The 21028-nt window shown below is 36.5% G+C and overlaps 1 protein-coding gene and 1 pseudogene across 1 annotated transcript in view; both read right to left on the reverse strand.

Annotated features, from left to right (window-relative positions):
* ARHGAP32 (Rho GTPase activating protein 32) overlaps positions 1-17351 on the reverse strand; it is a 174440-nt gene extending 157089 nt beyond the window's left edge. Inside the window, exons 1-2 of the mRNA XM_090257889.1 lie at positions 17180-17351; positions 4164-4272 (exon numbers count right to left, since the gene is read on the reverse strand). Of these exons, the coding sequence (XP_090114015.1) occupies positions 4164-4272; positions 17180-17295 (225 nt within the window). The 5' untranslated portion in view covers positions 17296-17351. The remainder of the gene's footprint in view (positions 1-4163; positions 4273-17179) is intronic.
* On the reverse strand, positions 941-3958 carry LOC149997268 (speedy protein C-like; annotated as a pseudogene).
* Positions 17352-21028: the final 3677 nt, after the last annotated feature.

A 21028-nucleotide genomic window follows, 5' to 3' on the forward strand; every position in this document is an offset into this window, starting at 1 on the left:
TTTTTTATCAAATTAGACGGCAAACACTGTGTTTATCATGCAGCGACTATACAGTTGCACTAAAAGAAGAGAATGCACATCAGTATCACCAAACTCCACACTCATCACAGTATTCTCAACTCCCAGGAAAACGCAAAAGTTCTAAAAGATATATCATCACATTGAATTTCTTCATGAAAATAGAAACAAGACTGCATCCAAAGTAAATTTCCAGGAAGCTGATTCGTTAGCCAAGCAAGGGAAGTCATTTACTGTTGACCAACAATGAGTCACTTAAAGTGTTTTAGACCTAAGCAGCCAAAGAAATGCATCCAGAGAAAACAAACCGTTAAGGTTATTAGCCTTTTGGTGAGAACAGTTGTTTGAAGAGTTGAGGTTACTGGGAGCAAAATCAATAATAAATTTAAAAACAAGGCAAATGATTCCAATTGGTTTTCCTTGACTCTTGATGAATCAATGAATGTAACCAATATTGCTCAGTTGTTGAGGAGTCAATGCGGCATTTCCAGGGGCTCAAGAATTACCTCCTATGTACAGTCTGCGTGGGGCAACTATGCGTGACAATATCCTCCCCAAACATTAATTCAGTATAACCTGGAATCTACTACAATACATTATAACTGATTTTGGCAAAAAAATACGTGTGGAACAGAAAAAGGCTAGCAACCTCTGTGACTGAACACTAAATAGCTTTTATAATTAGTTTTTGCTGCGAATTTGGTGCTATTTCTTTCTTTTTAAGCACAGCTGGTGTCCTGTGGTATATCAGAGGGGTGCCAGAGTCACAGTGGGTACAAGCTGCAGGTTGGGAGGAGGCAGGGGCTGGAGCAGCACTGTAAGCCTGAGGCCAACAAGACAAGAGGCCAGGGAGCCACAGGCAGTTGAGCGTCGGGTCAGTGGGCAAGCAGGCGGGCTGCTCTTCCCCTGCGAGTGCCAGCACCTAGGGCATTGGCAGAGGCTTTGGGAGGATGGAGAGGGTGTTGGCACCTGGCTCCAGATACAGATTTGGGGGCATGACCATGAGGAAGCCCCCACGCCAGAGGTCTTGAGCCTCTAGGATACAGGCATGGGAAAGAGGGCGGTACCACTCAGGGTTTGGGAAAGGACACTTGGGGAAGATGGCAAGGGGTGGAGTTGTTGGCAGCAGTGGCTATAGAGAGGGGCAAGGAACAGTGGGGTGGTGAGAGGCTGGGGCCCCAGGGGGAGGGGGACCTGGGCCTTTGGGCAGCTCCTCTGAGCCCCAACATGGTGGGGATGCCACTCCTGAATCCAAGCCCCATGGGACAGCTCCTTGGCTGTGACCTCTTCTCAGCACCGGCAGCTTCCAACAGCCTGGAGGCCCATCCTTGCCCACAGCTTGTCCCGACACAGGAAGTCTACTTCTGACTATGCCAATCTTTGTCCAGGGCCCACAGAAAAAGCACACATCTGGCCTCCTCCAGGTCCTCCTCTGTGTCATTTGCAAGGTACCTGGCCACCGAGCTGAAATCTGGAAACAGGGAATCTCTGGAGAGGAATTCCTGGAGAAAACTGTGCTCCAGAAGGTTGAGGAAGGCCTGTAGCTCCCAATCCTGACAGGAACGGCGAGCCCGCCACCCCAGCCTGGTGGCTCCAGCCCCACTGCTTCACCTTGGTGGCTTCACTTCTAGGGACGCGGGCAGGTGAGGTGGGGTGGGGGTAGGGTAGGTGACCTAAGCTCAGGGATTACCTACAGCATGGCGGTGCTAGTTCTTAATGAATTTTCCCTAACATTGCAAGGCAAGACGTAACATATGTGAGACACCTATACTGGGATAATACTGTCAAAATTGCAAGTAATCATGAGCTCCTATACAGACTTCCCAACTGCCAGGCATTAAAACAAGAAAGGAGATCTCCATCACCATATAAATTGGCAGTGAATGTATTTTCTAAGCTCCAACTACAGTTCCAGCAGGCTTTTTCAGTTCACAATACAAATGGGAAGAAAATTTCCATTTTGCAAAACCACTTAACTGTGCAACTGAGAAGCTTCTATCTAACCTTCCATTGGAAGTCAGCAATGTTATGCTAAAAGGCAAATACTAAAAGAAAAATCTAACAGAATTCTGAAAATGTCTTCAAAGCAATGAATATGCTCAATTAAAATCATATGCTCACAAACTGATGTCGATATCTGGCAGTACATATCGGGGAGAAAAGGCATTTTCAAAAATGAAATATGTAAAATCTCATTACAGATAAGCATTGACAGATGAATATTTGCATTCAATTTTGGTGATAAGGAACACTTCTAGCTATGATTAAATAAAATGTTATTTTTCACAAAAAAAGAGTTCATTGTTCTTATGAAGAGACCTGAATTACATAGGGTTGTTGTAATAGATTAAATGGGTATTTTAAACGTGTGGAAAACTATACTACGTGGGGAGTTACTCCCAAAAATAATGGCGTTTTCCATACCTCAGTGACTGTAAACCCCATTCTTCAGGTTGATGAAGCCAAAACTCCTGAAGTCGCCCTTGACTTCTCTTTCCCTCACTTTCTATATTCCATTCATCAGCAAAACCAGTTGGCTTTATCTGTATAACTATACCCTAACGCTAACCATGTTCCCATATCTACCGTCCTGGTTGAAGCGGTCATCATTGTGCACCTTCTAACTGGTCCTCTTAACTTCCTCTTTCACCTCCCCATTTCATCTGTTCACAGCAGCCAGAGATGCCCTTTAAAATTTTAAGCCAGATCATGTCACTTCTCAGCCAAAAATTCTCCAGTGTTTTCCCATCCCACTCAGCATAAAAAACTAAAGCCCTACAGGAAACTACGGTACCTGCTCTCCATCCACCCAAACCACTTCTCTGACCTCGTCTCCTTCTACTTCCCCTGGCTCAATTTCAGCCACATGTCCTATTTTTGTGTTTTTTCCCCAACACTTCTTAATCCTTCGCTGCACTATTTAACTTGTCTCGCAGCCTAAAATGATCTGTTTCCAGATAAATCAGCTCCCAGAGGCCACCGGTGGCCACCCTGTGCAGCCAGCAACTGTCCTGTCACACTCTGCCCTGCCACTCTGTGACCCTACTACTCCGTATTAATTTGCTATCATAGCATGCGCCACCGCTTGACATACTACATATTAAGTCAGCCAAAAAGTCCATTTAGTTTTTCCATAAAACAGAAAACACATTTTTCACTTTCACCAATAACTTTATTGATTTAGATATTTTGGGTACATCGGCTACCTCCTCCTACTGGACTCTAATGGGCAGAGTCGGGGGTGCTGCCAAACATCTTCCAATGCATAAGACAGCCTCACAGCAAAGAATTATTTGGCCAAAATGTCAAATAGTACCAAGAAACGTTGCAAACCACTTTTGACACGTCTGATCAGTCACAGCACCTTCTCTATACACAGCACAAATCGTTTTGTGCGTTTCAGTTGTGTTTTTACCTTTCTTAAAATAATAAAGCAAAACACACTGAAAAAGTTGCATATCTTCTTGTATCTTCAATATTAAAATGGCTGCACAAAAATTCACCAATTTTGAAACTTTTTTTAAATGCACGCTGATAAGACACCTGTCACAATACAATCTAACAACACTGTTTCTAATCAAGTTGAAGACAACTAAGCACTACTAGGCCATCATACAAAAAAACTAAACAAATTTTTTGGCCAACCTAATATTTAATTAATTGCTTTTTCTTCTACCCCATTAAAATATAAGCTCCACAAAGGCAGCAAATTTGTGAGTTTTATTCAGGATTCTACCCATAGAGTCTAAAACAGTGCCTGGAATAAACTATTCGCTCAATAATTAGATCCTCAATAAATAAAGCAACAACAAAAATAATTTTTTCTGTAAATAATGCTTCTTCAGGTCCTTTTCCTTATATAAGTAAAATTTATATATATACATATGCATAAAACTGATTTACCACCCTGACCAGCATGGCTCAGTTGGGTGGGCGACATTCCGCACAGCGAAAGCTGTAGGTTCAGTTCCCAGTCAGGGCACATGCTTGAGTTGCGAGTTTGGTTCCTGGTCAAAGCACATACGAGAGGCAACTGCTTGCTGTTTCTCTATCACATCTTGTTTCTTTCCCTCCTTTTCTCCTTCTCATACCTTCTCTCTAAAAATAAATAAATAAAATCTTTAAAAAAAAAAAAAAAGATTTACCATTGCACTAAGTGTTTCCTCCCAATCAGGCCGCTCTCGAGGGTGTACGTTTCTGTGCAGTTCGGGAACAAAATCATCCTCTTCAGAATGTACCGAGGACTTCATCTTCCTACAAATCAAAACATGAAAATTTTGATAAGAATTTATATTTCTATAAAAACTTTCCAATGACTACAATTCAAAGAACAGAAAATTATGGGCGATTTAAAGTTTAGTTGAGAGAGCACTGGTGGCTATTACTATTTCTTCCTTTCTACTCTAGTTTTCAGAGATCTTTCCTAAGTACCAAACACTACTTTTATTCCAGAAGATAAAACTAAGGTTCATAACTAGTTACCTGTATGGTCTGAGGTAATTATTATAGAAGGACTGATTTTAGCAGCTCAACACAGTTGGAACCTTGAAAAGATTTGTAACAGCCATCAATATTAAGCATTACTAAAATTCCAGGAGGAAGGAAGAGATGCAGTACTCCTCTTTCCAATTTATGGAGGAAGTGCATTAAATTAGTCCTCTCAGGGAGAACAGCTGTGAATATTAGGCAAAACATAAAATTACTTGTCTGAGGCTCAAGAAAGCAATCAATACAAATAGAATTTCTGGGACTACATCTTTGAAAAAAGAAAAGCCATGAAGCAAATTCCATATTTAATCATTCTTTTTGTGTAATAGACATTCTAAATCAATGATGGAAACTAGAGGTCAAGCATAATATTGTAGTCTACGTAGGCTGAAGAGGTAGAGGCTGGATGTTGGGGTTGCCAAAGCAGATGGGGACTCGGTAAAAAATACCAAAAATCTACACAGAAATTTCCCTCAAACTGTTAACCAATTCCTCAGCTTACATGTATGTAGGACAAGATGCCAAGAAACTTATCAAAAACAGCTGATGGGCAATTAACAAGCCAAACAGATATTTTCCAGCCTCACCATGCTGAGGAATGGAGGTTGGCAAGCAAGCACTGCCCAGAATGGACAGGGGCACTGAAAAACCAACAAACAAACAAAAACTGGACTCTCAACAGAGACTCCAGAGAAGCCATGCCTTACAACTAAGGACAAAAGAGCAACAGACAAGCTCAGACAAAGCCTAACCCAAGCCTTGACAGATCAGAACTGCCAGTAGAAAATTAACTCTCTTCAGAGGAAAATCACATTCTACAGACCACTTGCAAATGTTTCATTCACCTTGTCTGGTATCCAATAAACATAATAAGGCATGCTTTAAAACATCAGGAATAAATGAATAAAAATTGGAAAAAAATGTAGTCAAAACAAAGCATGACTCACACTCACATTTGACTTGTATTTTAGAATTTTCATTAAGGGAGTTAAAAATGGCTATAATGGATTTCTGGCTTTTGGGTGTGATGTAGTGAGCTGTAGAAAGCATCACTCCAAGCCTTGCAACAAGACAGAACATATATGAAATCATAACCTTTCTTGAATCCATAAGAAAACTGAGCTCGCAGGCAACCAATCACTGGCCTAAATAAACTAAGGAAAGACAGGAATATCCATGATGATCTAAATCACAAGCAATAACTTGCCCAAGTTAAGGAAGGAGTAGAAGAGAGATCAACAAGCTGCTAAGAAAAATCCAGTTAACTTCTTATCAAGCTGCTAAAAATATTTATAATTAATATGTTCAGAAAATATATGTTCATACAAAAAAGATAAAAAGATAAAGAACTTCAACAGAAAATTGTAATTATAAAAAACAATCAAATGTTCATCCTAAAAATGAAAAATAAAATACCTGAAATTAAGAAGTCAATGGATATACTGGGCCAAGGGAAGCAAAGGGGGAAAAACATGAAGAAAATGGATAGGTTTAACAGAACAATGGACATGGCTAAAGAGAGGATTAATAAACTAGAAGATAATCATTCAGCAGAAAATATTCACATTGAAGAACAGCGAAACTACAACAGATATACAAAACAGCATAACATACAATAGACTTGGTAAAAGGTCTCAAATATGTCTCAACTAGCTACTCAGAGATTAGAAATAAGAAAGAAAGGGACAAAAGCAGTATTTGGAAAATAATGGCTGGAAACTTTTCAAAACTGATGAAAGTCATCAAACTACAGATTCAAAAAGTCCTTGAGCAGGATTAAAAAAAAAAAAAACAACAACACCTAGTTATACTATACTCACACTACTAATTTTTAGAAAACTAAGAAATTCTTCAAAACAGCCAGAAAATAAATGACAAGTTGACTTCAAAGGGGCAGTAGTAACAATGTAAAAGAACATTTCAATGGAAATGAGAAAATGGAAAAAATTTTCAACTTAATAAAAGTAAAAGATACTGCCGACCTAGACTCGTCTTCCACACAAAGTTATACATTTTAAAAGCAGGTAAAATAAGCTATTTTCAAACAAAATATGAACAAAATTGCCCCAGGAGACCTGCAAAATAACAGCATTCTTCCCACTGCAAGAAACTGATTCCATAACTACAGAAATGAATAGAGCATAAAAAGGACAAAATATAAAAAAATTTAAGTAAATATTGATATAAAAACTAATGTACACACAAATATAACATCCTATGAAGTTTATAGTAAGCAAAAAGCACAGAGGATAGGAAAAGTACATGCCAATAGTTTAGGAGTTCTCTGTTGTTGGGGAAGTGAAATAAGCCCAATTTTAAAGACTGCAATAAGTCAAAGATAAAAGTTGCAATCCCTATGGTAACCACTGAAAGAACAACAAATAGATGTATAACTAAATGCTGATAGAAGGGAAATTTTTGAAAAATAAGACATACTTGATTAATCCAAAAGAAAGCAAGAAAGAATAAAGGCAAAATGAATAAACAAGGCAAATAAAAAATGAAGATGGTAAACTTCAATCCAAGTATATCACTATAAATTTTTAAATGAATGGAATAGTAGGTAAGCATGTAGAGAAACTGGAACCCTCACTCATTGCTGGTAAAAATTTAAATGTTGCAGCCACTGTAGAAAACAGTTTGGCAGTTTCTCAAAATGTGACACATACAAATACCATATGACCCAGCAATTCCATTTCTAGGTATATTACCAAGAGAAATAAAAATATATCCACCAAGAACTTGTACATGGCTATTCATACCAATATTATTTATCACATTAGCCAAAAAAATGTAAACAACCGAAATGCCCTACAACTGAAAAATGAACAAACAAAATGTACCAGGTCCATACAATAAAATATTTTCCAGCTGTTAAAATAAAGGATCAAGTGCTGATTCACACTACTACATGGATGAGTAGTAAAAGCATTATGTGAAATGAAATAAGTCAGACACAAAAGGCCACATATTATATGATTCCATATATACAAAATGTCCACATTAGTAAATCCATAGAGACAGAAAGTATATTGATGGCTGCCAGGGACTCGGGGTATGAAGACATAGTTTTACTACTAGTGGGCAATGGACTTCTCTCTGGAATGTTTAAAAATTAGACAGACGTAGTAGTTATAAAACTTTGTGAATATACTAAAAACCACTTATGTGAGTTATATCTCAAAAAGCAAGTAAATGAACTAAAAAATACATTAAAATAGATAAAGGAGCATATTTCATAATAATAAAAGTATTCAAACCAACAGGGAGATATAATAAAATCTGTATGCAACAAATAACACAGCTCCAAAATACACAAAGCCAATCTGAAAGAACTAAAAGAAAAAGAGATAAATCCACAATTAGAGTTGCAAATTTTAACAAACATTTCTCAGTAACTTACAGAATAATCAGACAGAAAAGTAGTAAGTATTTAGAACATTTGAAACTAATATATTAACCTGAACTAACATAGGACATTAAACCCAACAACTACAGAATATGCATTTTTCCAAGTACATATGAAACATTTACCAAAAGACCATACATAGACAGTGAAGTAAATCTCAACAAAGGATTTAAGTTATGAATGAAGTGTCTATGACCATCACAGAATTATACTAAAAATCAAATACTGAACGATAACTACAAATTGTCCCAAATATTTGGAAATTAAGAAACACCTCTCTGACTAACTCATGAGTCAAATACACAATATCACCATGGAAATTATAAAATATTTTGAACCAAATGATAATAAATATACAGATTAAAATGTGTGGATGCAACTAAGACAGGGAAATGCATAGTACTGAAAATAAAACAACTTTAAAAAAATAAATGTTCTAAGCTACCATCACAAAAAACTAGAAAAATAATTTGATAAAATTAACTCAGGAAAAGTAGAAAGAAAAAAATTTAAATACAGGAAATCAACAGAACCTTAAAGTCTCTCCTCATTTGCTAATGACAGTGATTATGGTTCTTAATACTGCTGTTGACTGCTGTTCACTTTACATGGTTGAAATATTATTCTGTTATATTTTATTAAATATTTTAGTACAACATTTGGTTCAGAATATTTTTTTTTCTTGTTTTCCTCCTCTAAACTTAGGCGTGTCTTATGGTCAGGTGCATCTTATAGTGCGAAAAATATGTGTGTGTGTGTGTGTGTGTGTGTATTAATAAAGTTTATGAAGGCATACACACACAGAGCTAACATCACACTTAATGGTGAAGCTTCCCCACTGACAACCAAGGCCAACAAGGTCCTGAACAAGACAAGAAGGTCTTGTATTCAACATTGCACTTGAGGTCTTAATTCAGCCTTTTTTAAAGGCAAGTAAAAAAAGTAAATGGCATAAAAATTGAAGATGACATAATGTGTACACAATCTAAGCATTAAAAAACAATTAGAATTAATAAGTTAGCAAGATTGCAGGATATAAGGTCAAATGCAAAAATCAGATGTATTTATATATACCAATATGATCCAATTATTTATTAAGTCAAAAAACTTCATTAAAAAGCAATAGATAAATAATTTGGACAATTTTCCATGTAATAGATTACTACATAGAAGTGAAAAAGAATTATTGCAAGATTCATCAACTTGCAACAAGTAGGTGAATCTCATAAATGCTGAGAAACCAAAGCCAGACATGAGTACATAATGATTCCAATATATTCATGCATCAAATCATCACGCTGTACACCTCAAACTTACATGTCCGTTACACCTCAACAAAGTTGGAAAGAGTATCTATTATATAACTTTATTTACATGAAGTTCAAAGACAAGCAGAACTAATCTATTGTGACAGAAGTCAGATTAATGTACCTTTGGGAGAGGTACTGACTAGGAGGGGCAAGGGTTTTAAGGGGTGCTGGAAATAATTTATACCTTGACTGGGTTGTGATTACATGAGTATATGCATTTAAATAAATTCTTCAAGCTATATACATTTAAAATCTGTGGACTTCATGACATGCAAGTTATACCTCAGTAAAAGTGAAATGAAAGTTTACCGACAAATATTACACATTATTTAAAAAGCTATAAAAATTGTTATATACATTGTATCATGTGACAGTGCATCAATTCCATAAACGCTTAGTACCTATTTATTTAATTGACTCAGTTGTTCTCTGTAAATTATGGACAGATTTTACCCTTAAAGAGATTATAGTTTTATGTATCTAACAGAAAAGATACAATGTTAAGATTACCAGCCATAAAAACCTGAAGAATCTAATTCTATATTTACAAGAATTTTCTGTAAGGTACCTTTAGATTTGAACATGGACATTTTTAATAAAAAGAATAAGCTGGGGGGGGCACACATTCTTCAAGTTGTGGGGACCAACCTTACTATCTTGCTGCTTCCCTCATTCAAAACTATCTAAACCTTTAACACATATTCATTTTATATTTGTATGAACTTTTATTCATAAGTTATGGAAATTATACTTAATAGTGTTAAATTTGCACCGAGAAGTCCAAGTGACAAAATATCAGGATATGTACCAAGGGGACTGCTTTGTCTCAGGGATATATTTTCTTGATCCCTGCAGTAAAAATTCCAAGCAGCAACAGAACTTTACCTTTCTTGTTTTATTCTCTTAATCTTTCTTTTTGATTATTTCTGGTTCTTGACCAAGTTTGGTTCTAGTTCTGCAACACCTGAGGCCAGTAAGTTATTCGCCACTGGTATGGGGAATAGCTGGGAAGTCTTTTTTATGGTCTGACCATGTGGTGGTAGTTGACACATAGAGACAGGCAACTATTTGTCAGAGAATTTGGCTTGTTAGTAAGAATGTCTCAATTCCACTGGAAAGATGAATAGCTCTTTGAGATATCTGAGGTCTGGTGTCCTCTGTTTATTTTGAAGCTGGAAGGGGTCATGTGGTCTGTAACTGATAGAAATCATTACCTTTCAACATAAGGAATAATATATTTTCCTACTTTCAGAGGACATCAATAAATGAGATTATAAGGTCCCTTAAATTATAAGAGCTCCATTCTGGTTGATTTATAGACGACATGCTTACATAAATCTAATATTCCCAGAATCCCCAGAAAATAGACTGAATTCTAACACTAATAGAGTTAGCTGTATTGGTAGTGAAAACAGGAGAGGTTTGCTGAATCGAGTAGAATTGAGTTTTGGTCACCTCCTACTGAAAATGCTTGATATACTATAATTATTAATAGGTATTATCATTTTATCATGCAAAAATCAAACGGTATAAAAAAGTATGTCTTGAAAAATCTTCCTTCCTTCCCTGTTTCCAATCTGCCCAATTCCTACCCATTAAACTTCCCACCTTAAGCCCTGACTGGTGTGGCTCAGTGAGTTGGGAGTTGCCTCACAAACCAAAAGGTTGTAGGTTCAATTGCCAGTCAGGACACATGTGTGGGTTGCCAGCCAAGTCCTTGAGGGTGTGCGAGAGGCAACCAATCAATGTTTCTTTCCCTCTCTGTCTCCCTCCCTCCTCCTCTCTCAAATAAACAAACAAATAAAATCTCCCCATTTTATATATTCTTCCAGAATTTCTTTATAAATACACACATACCTCAGATATTGTGGGTTCAGTTCCATACGACTGCAAAAAGTGAACGTCACAATAATCTGAATCACACCAATTTTTGGTTTCCTGGTACATACAAAAGTTACGTTTATACCATACTGTAGTCTACTAAGCATAGTCTATTAAGTGTATGTCTAAAAAATTTACATACCTTAATTTTAAAAATACTTTATTGCTAAAAAACGCTAACCATCATCTCAGCCTTCAGTGAGTCATAATCCTTTTGTTGATGGTCTTACCTTCAATTTATAAAAAGAAAACAGTATCAGCAAAGTGTAATTAATGAAGTATGCCTGTATATATACATATATTCATATATATGTTTTTCATATATATTAAAGAACATATTCCCACAAAGCAAAATGTGAAAGTGATGTATACATACACTGCTCTTTATGTAAAAAAAAAAAAAATGAAAGTAAGTTTTTTCCCTCTGTTACCACCCTACTTTTCACATAAAAATTATGTCTACACACTGTTGCATACTTTTCTAATATATTCTGGAGAACTTTCCATGTTAGTATACAAAGAGCTTCTTTGTTGTTTCCACTGAGTGGATATCCCATAATTTATTTGACCAGTGCCCTACTGATGAATGCCTGAATTATTGCCAAACTTCTGCTATTACAAACAATGCAACAATAAGGCTGTAAATATGTCACTTCTACACATGTATAAGTATAGCTGAAAAACAAATTCTCATCAATGAAAAATATATTTTCATGCATTAGCCCATTTTTCTACTGGGTTGTTGGTCTTTTTCTTATCTATTCTTAGTTCTTTATATGCATATTAAACAGATTAGTCCTTTATCTGTATTATGAATTTCAAGTATTTTTCCAGGTTATCATTTGTTTTTGCTTATTTTGTTTTTTATAATGCATGTCTTGTTTTTATATAGCTGAATTTCACACCCCTTTCTTTTATTGGTTTGCATTTTAAATCATGGCTCAAAATGCCTACTACCGTGATCCCAAATAACTTTTAAATTTTTCCCATGTTTTCTTTAAAAATTTTTATGGCTTCATTTAATATACTTACGTCTTTAATCATTTGGATTTTTATCCTTCGTATGAGGTAGAACTCCAATTTTGTTTTCTACAGATGCACATCTGGGTACATTTTGTCCCATTGGTTTTTGAGAAGACATCTTTACCATATCTAAATATGTCTATGTGTTTGAGTATATTTCTAGGCTTTCCATTCTACCCCATTATATCTCCTACTCATGACAATACAACAAGGTTTTAATTATTGAGACTTTCTAAGTATAAGTGGTGGTAGTAGTCCTATCTACCATCCTTGATTTTTAAATTTCCCCCCAAAGGGTTCTTGACTAAGTTATTAAGCCAAGATCAATTTATTTCAAGATCAATTTATCTAGGTTTTTTAAAAGCATTCTCATCACATTAAATTTATAATAAATTGACATCTTCATGACACTGAATATTCCCACCTATAAACAAGGTATATCTTTTCATTTGTTCTAAACTTCTTTTTTATGTCTCTCAGTAATGTTTTACATTTTTATATAGGTCTTATTAAGTTCATTTCTGAGTAGGTTTTTAAACTTTTAACCGTACCTAACTTAATAACTAGGAACTTTTATAAAGTTTTATACAGTTTCTGTGCTCTAAGTCCCTTCTTGAACTTCAAAAACCTTATACAGACAGATGTAAGAAAGGCTCACCTGGATTCCACTGCAAAGAGTTTAATAACTGAAATGCCAAGAAAATCTTGTGCTAGCATGCCTTGGATTAACAGATTCACTTCCCAGATTATAAAGACAGTCATAAAATTTTCTGAGATTAAGCGATGCTCACAACAGCCTCTGCTGATTACAATTACATTCATTATTTTTGTGACACTGGTAGGAGTATGTTAGGTGAAAATTATATTTAATATTAAAAGAATATGTGGGGGCTAAACTATACTCCAGATCACACATAAAAGGTTACAAAGTTATATAATCTTTTTTTTTTTTTTTTTTTTTTTTTTGCCCTGGCCAGGTGGCTCAGTTGGTTGGAGCATCATCTCGTACACCAAAAGGTTGTGGGTTAAATCCATGGTCAGGGCACATACCCAGGTTGCAGGTTCGATTCCTGGTCGCAGCACACATGGGAGGCAACGAACTGATTTTCTCCCTCACATTGATGTTTCTCCCCATCCCTCTCTATCTCTCCCCCTTCTTCTCTTTAAAAATTAATGAACATTTCTTCAGGTGAGGATTTTAAAAATACACATCTTTTTTTTTTTTGGTATTGCACATAATAGATTGTTAAGGACGAGATGCCTATGAGAAGTCACAGATTGTAATGTAGGTATGGGCATGATATTGGTATATACGTCGATGGTTAATTGTTAATGTTACCTCTCTATCCTTACAGGCTCATAAAAGCTGATTTGAGAATCCCCAAATCAAGAATTTCTACCAAAGACAAAGAAACAGTCATGGTTTTAAAAGCAGAAAATTGTGAGATAGCTCTGTGGGCTTCTAGAATAATTTAGCCATTAAAGTAAATTGTCCTAGATGTGACTAAAAACAAGAATGAGAAGCAATATAATACCACATTCCCAGCCCTTGTTACCTATTTGGATTGCTGCAACATCTTCAAAGTCACAGCATCATTTTAAATAAAGCAGAGACTGAATAAAGCGATCAACTAACCAATCAGGTGCCCGAACTATATTAGTCCTGGGATGCTATGAACCAATAGACATTCCAAGAAAATTAAAATATATTCACCAAATCATCTAGTTTAACTAACGTCAGAAGTTTCTTATCTCACTTAAAGTGAATTGCCTTACAAGGGAGATACAAATGAAGACCCGACTGAGTGATCTGGCACCTGTAGACTCTGATTTTAAAGATATACAAGTTCTAAAAAGGTGGTTCATTTATGCACTATATGAATATCATCTCTGTAACTGTTTCAAACTACATGTCATACTTGCCAGGCTACTGTTATCTGCCAATAACGTAATATTAGAGAAGACTAAGAAAGATTATATAATAAACATTTTTACCCTCAGATGCCAAAGAACTAGAACCTTTCATGATTGTGAGTTGCTAATAATTCCTAGGTGTCCTAGAGGTCATACTTTAAAGGGTCACATTATTGTATGCATTAATTCATTTTTATGTTGACTGAATAATCTATACATCACAGGTGCTCAAAAACTCCTCAAAGAAGGAATTGCAGAACTGAGATTATCAGCTACAGTCTAAAGGTTCTTTACTTACTGGAGAATAAATCTAGCAGCAGATATGTCAAAGATCTTTCGTAAAACTAAAGTTTTTCACTTTCAACATCAATTATACCTGAGTTCAATTTTTTTACTCTACTATATTCTGACAACATGGTCAATCAGCTCTGTGAGCCATAATTTCTTCATTTGGAAAATAAGAAAAATAGGACTTATTATATAGTACTGATAGGTAGATAACTGATATATTGAATATAACATATTTGGCTTAGTACACTGCATTTAACAACTCCTAAATAAAATTTTCTTTCTTAAAGGAATTAAAACATTTGTTTTTCCTTGTCTGCCTCACATTTCCCCTTCTGATTTACAGATGGGTTCATCTAATAATCCCTAAGGACTATTCTATTCCAAGGACTCTAAGGCACGCTAAGTATTCATTCTGGGAACTATTTTACCACAGTGATAAGGTAGCTGTTAACTTCACTCTACAAATTAGAAATCAGAAAATGAGAGATTTGTGACTCAGTAATAGACATGTTTAAACTACTGCCATAAAGGAGACTGGGCAACTTCCTACAGTGATAGATTGTAAAGAAAAAGCATCCTTTCCTCCAACCAAGTTCAAAAATAAATGCTATTCTAAAAGCTACTGGAAAAACGTTAACGCCCTTCTGCATTAGCCGGAAGGACCAGAACGTACATTCCAGGAGTAGCATGTCTCGATGCTCTTTGCCATGGTGTCTCAAGGACACAATGCCCTTCTTTAAGAATGAATTTAAAATCTAGTTTAGAAGCTGTAAGAGGAAAGGAATAATGCATAGTCTTTTGCTCTCGTTGTATATGTGCGTGTATGAGTGGAAATTAATAATGATTGGTTTAATGTGTATTAGCATAGACTTTTCTGTATCTTTTTTAAATTATTAAATTATTAAGTTGATTTTACAGACAACTCTCATGTACTATACTGAGTCTGCTATTTGGTTCTCCCAAAGTCACAGCTACAGCTCCTACTGTCTGACCCTTCACCTTTGATGCCCACACACATTTTTTCCTGCTGGGCACCCCAGCTGGAACCATGCCGTGACTGTTGTGAAAGCACCTGGCGCCCCACTCCTTCCTGTCTTACGGCAGAACAGGGGAGACACACCACGTGCAATGCGGGCTGACCTCCTGATCTCTCTGCTGCTTTTATAAATAAAATAAGACCAAACCTCAAAGACATAATTGGTCTGGGAGAGCCATGATGATATGCAGAGATGAAATACCACTGTAAACAGGACAAGTACCCTATGGAATCATGGTTTCCTAAAACGATGCATATAGGACGTCAGTTTCTCAGGAGGAGACTGCCGTCACAGGGGCCTGAGGACAAGAGCAGCTCCGTCTTGCACAGATCTGCTTTTCAGTTTTATTGCCAGAAGAACATTCCAGGAAGGCTCCTGTTGCCTAACAAGTTAATCAAGGATTACAGTCCCAACTCTATTACAACATACAACAACGAAGTCTACATTGTTTCTCCCTTTGACACACACCCCCAAATAACTTCCACAATTTTAGTACCAGGTCAAACAGATACAAACAAAATAAGTACTTTATTCCTACTAATTGTTCGTGAGACTGACCAAATTGAAAACTAAGGAACCTGAGTAACCTCGGCATACCTTGGGAGAAAAGTGGCTTACTCAAAAAAGAAAGGCTTAATAACCTTATGGAGAGAATGAGAACGTTGGCACAAAAATTTCACATGTTAATATAATAGTTCCTTTAAACAGTAAATATTCTTTAAAATTTAAAACCCTTCTCATTCATTGTGACCACGGATTAGCAAATTCAGTGTGGATTCTCAAGAGTTCCTGATAGTCAATGCCTTTTGTCATTTAATCTAGACTTTAAAAATAAAATCTATGGCTAAAGAACTCCTTTAACTTGAGAAAGGGAGACACTTTTTTTAGACATTAAACATAAAGATAAGATCTGATGAAAATAATGGTAAGTTCACCTACCCAAGTGCTCACAGGTGAAATTATAAAAGATGTTTAATTGCCCATGTGGGTGGCAGTGATAATGTATACTAAAACTTCTTCAGGAGATTTTGTTAATGCCTCTGAAAAAATTAATTTGCTAACCCTATGTGAAAAAGAAAAGACAAAAATAAAGCCTCCAAAAATCTGTAACATTACAAAAGAATTAATAAACAAATGGCACTATTTCCACAAGCTGGGTAAGACTTCTTTCTCCCCCAATACCACTGAACTTTGAGAGCTGATTAGTCAGAAGGCATTCTCTAAGAACTTCAGTTATGAAGTTACAGCTAGAGATGCCAAACCAAGGACGACTGGGGAAGTAGAAGGGGGGAGTGGGGAGTGAGGTAGGAGGTCAGAGACCAGTGAGGATCAAAGCCATGAAATAATGAATTTGTACTTAAACAAAAGGTTTCATGCACATGAATAAGGCAACAACAGCAGCCACACACACCCCCACACACACATTCCAAGAAAATGAGAAAGAAAAACCTATTATATTCAAATTCAGATCACATCTATCAGATACAGATGAGGTACAGGAAGGGGTCGTAGTTCACTGAGTCTCTACTTGAAATTCCTGAAATGCCACTATAAAACCTGCCTAACACCTTCTCTTCCTGGTGTTCTAACAAGTCATTTAGAACGCCTTTTACAAGCTCAGGGCGAGCTGTGGAATGGAGGCTGCTATGTACAACTAGAAGCCTGTCCTGTTCAGCACCAAACCTCCCCTCAGATGGGGGAAAAACAGTCTTACTGGAAAGAGATCAAAACACAGAGGAGGGGAAGGGGGTGGTGGGGGTGAACAGAAACAAAAGGGAGAGAGCGAGAGCTGAGAATTCCATAATTACCTGAAATTTTCTTCCCTTTCTCCCACTTCACTGTCAGTCACCTGTCTGAGAACTTCGGGATCCAACCAGAAGACAGTGTCATCCCCTAAAGTGCTGTTCTCACTCTCAGTCTCCATCTTATACTTAAAAATCTAAACCTCGAGGCATGGGATAAAGAACACCTATGTCCAGGTTGGTGAGCTCTGTTTATGTACACTCAGGTGTGTGGCCGATACGCCAGTGATATGTGAGCGGGCCGGGCCGGCCTCTGACGCACTGGCTTAATTACAGCCGGCATGACGGCAGGAAATCCCACACGGCACACTCACTGCCTCTGCCTGCTGCCCCTGTGACATCCCGACCCCTCCCACCACCTCAGGCTCCGTGACCTACATAACCAAATGCAGAACCCAAATGAAGGTGATTTTTTTTTCAGTAGTTACTTATTATTTCTTTAATCACTATTTTTATCTTCTCATAGTAAGCAGTTAAGTTGAAAGCAGATGTTTTCAAAATGCAGGCTTTTCTTATTTATATCCTTTTGTTATTCAGACTTTAGAAAAACCAACAGAAAATTAGAAAAGACAACACTGTATGTCAAGTTCTCCTGGTACAGCCATGATGAAAGGCGCAGTCACAGACCTCACAGGTAAGAAGGGTCACAATTTATAGAGAACGTAAGTGTAAGAACCTGCCCAACTTCATGCCTGCTAATACCACACACCCCTCTTTCCTTCCCTTCAGTAATGGCTGTTACATGCACCTTTGCTCAGGTATCCAAAGAAGGACAGTCAGAGCCAGGCTTGTCCATGGACTTAAGGGGAAAAAAAAGCATCCTAAGTTCAAATACGCTGAAAATCATATCAAATAAAGAGCATGTAACACTTTTACAAATAATTTAAACTACAGATGCTAAGAGCAGCAATAAAATGACTTTCTGGGAACTGAGTGGCAAGTACAGCCTCTACAACACTGGCAACAATACAACTGTCACTTAGAGAAGGGTCCCGTTGGTGCCATCCACTGGCACATCAGATAGTTGTAGGTATCCGCCTCGTAACTGAGTAGCAGCAAACCCCTGAGCCCAGATTTTCTATTAAATCTGAGCAGATTTTTTTTTTTTTTTATTAAAGGCATCTACTGGAATACCCTTGAATTTTTGAACTTGAAAATAAGGAAAAGGAACTTTCTAGCCGACTTCATTTATACAACACTTTTTTCCTTCCTGTAAAATTATAACTTACATTATGTGTTATTGTTTTAATATTGCTGCTTCAAAACTCTGTGTAATTTTAATCTGCTCACTGGGGTCATTAAATGCATTTCTGTTAAAAAGCAAAATTTGTTGCCAAGCTTGGGAATAGATTTAGAAATCAAACTGCTCTTGATAGCAGTAAATCTGGAAAAAACTCATGGACAATTCACACACTGAGAGCTATCTTACAACCTAGTTCAATAATTTCCACTCGAGACAAATTCATAGCAAATTTTCGCTTGAATAACCAATTTTAAAAATTAAAGGATTATTGAAATCTCTCTATGCTATAAATCCCCTATCAAATTCCAGATTCTGAAGAGATGGAATTTAATCCCTCCCTCCATCCATCAAAATAAATTCCCAACGAATCAAAAATTTAAACATAGAAATAAAACTATAGAAGAAAATCACAGAAAAGCTTTATCATCTCACTGTGGAAAAGTCCTTTCAAAGTATAATTTTAAGAATCCCTGAAATAATAAAAATCTGATACATTTTTTTAAAGACCTTATTTATTTATATTTAGAGAGAGGGGAAGAGAAGGAGAGAAACATTGATTGGTTGCCTCTCAAAAATCTGATACATTTTAAAATTTTATAAATTTTAATATCTTCCCCATATATATATGGGGAAGTCCAGTCAAAAGTACATAATTGAGAAAAAATATTAGGAACATATCACCCAGGGTTAATTTCCTTAACATATAAAGCATTCCTAGATATCGGTAAGACTCAACAATCCAGAAGATAGACAAGCAAAGAATATAAATAGAATAATGCAAAATATAAAATAACCTTAAAACACAATAAGTATTTAATTACGCTCAAAAGGGAAATGTAAAAAGCTACAATAAAATGCCTTTTTTTAACAGGGAAAACATTTTTAAAGGTTTTTAACAAACTGTTTGAAACAAGATGTGGGAAAATAAACACACACACTGTTGATGGAAATATAAAATGATATGACCTCTGTGCAAGGTAATTTTGCAAAACCTACCAAAATTCAAAATGCAAAAATTTTTGACCCAGCAATTCCCCTTCTAGGAAATTATCTTATTTTCACATGTGGAAATAAGAGATGAATGGAAATAGTCATTGCAGTCAACTTTATAATCACAAAACAGAATAGCAAAAACAACTTAACTTGCCGATTAACGAAAACCAGGTCATTTGTGGACTATTCATGGAACGGAATGCTGTGCAGTGGAATGAGTGAGAAGCACAGGCAAACACGACACAGGGTCATGACATGGAACAAACCCTAAGGTACACTTTAAGGCAAAGGAGAAAGAGGTGAAGGCACAGGATAGTACATATATGAAACCCTGCAGTTCACATTTTCGGAGAAGAGGAAGAAGAAACATGGTGACCATGGGTGCGCAGAATATTGACAGAGGGACAGCAGCAGTGACCGCTGCTGTCTCCCAAGGAAACAACTCCGCTAGAGAAGAGTTATGACAGGGAGACAGTTTTCCACTATACTGTGCACACATACCCTTTGCAAAAATAAATAACTAATTTTAAATATAACCTTTTATATCCCTCAGAAAAGAATCAGATTTCTCAACATTATTTTAAGCATCTTGGTCATCTTTTTCTTCTAAACAATTTCAACTCCTTTAATATGTTTCTATTAATCCTATTTACTTTTCCTTTTAAATCATTTCTTCTGCTCTTTCATTCTGGTGGCTAGTTGACCTCACTTCCTCGAGCCCTTTCTAACACCAGAAAGTGGACGGGAGGCACTATTTTTGCACAGAACACTGAGGGCAGTCTGACCAATGTCCCCTACCAATCTGACATGACATGCACCAAGGCAGACCTTCCAAGATTTGTTCTCACAGTTTTGACTCTGCTATTAGAAGTTTTCAAGACTGTTTCTAACTTTAAAACCAATGTGTGTTCCATTTTCTTTTCCCTTCTTCAGTAGCTTGTGAAAATCTAGCACAAACAAAAGGTACTGAATAGCAGGAAGCAGGAAAGAAACAAAGCAGAGTCAATCCGATCATCACTGAAGCTATGAAGTTCAAAGTGGGGCCCCATTTCTGAAGACCACATGATTGCTTTTCCTGACTGGCTTACAACCTGATCATCAGGAGTTAATATGAATTTAATCCTTTCTCTGTGTACTTCCCACCCCAACCTATGAAGAACCAAAATCCTTGGTATTTGCACCTCATTAATAAAGAAACCCAATGTCCATCCTATGTAAGTGCAGAGAGTGCATCTACTTACTGTCAAACTCATAAGCCACATCACTTTCTTTCACTGTTTCGCTTTACAAAAGTTCAGAAAATCCAACCCGGTAACACTTTGCTCCAACACTCAGGAGGCTCAAGGTGCTCTTACCCAAGGGAAAAAAAAGAACATGGTAAAGAACATGGTATCAACATTAACATATTCTACCAAATGAAATTAAAGTAGCCAGAGGCTACAGAGAACAACTCAAACAAGTACCTAGCCATGGACACATACAACAAGCGATCTGTATTTTTGCTTTCAATCTACAGATAAAACAAATCAAAACTATATAATTGTTAGCATATAAAGTCTGAAACAAGTTATAATTCTTGAAGCAACGAGTTAAAGACCACAAAAATACAACATCTACAA

Source organism: Furipterus horrens, unplaced genomic scaffold, assembly GCF_987537825.1.
Source record: "Furipterus horrens unplaced genomic scaffold, mFurHor1.1.pri manual_scaffold_11, whole genome shotgun sequence".
Classification (NCBI taxonomy): domain Eukaryota; kingdom Metazoa; phylum Chordata; class Mammalia; order Chiroptera; family Furipteridae; genus Furipterus; species Furipterus horrens.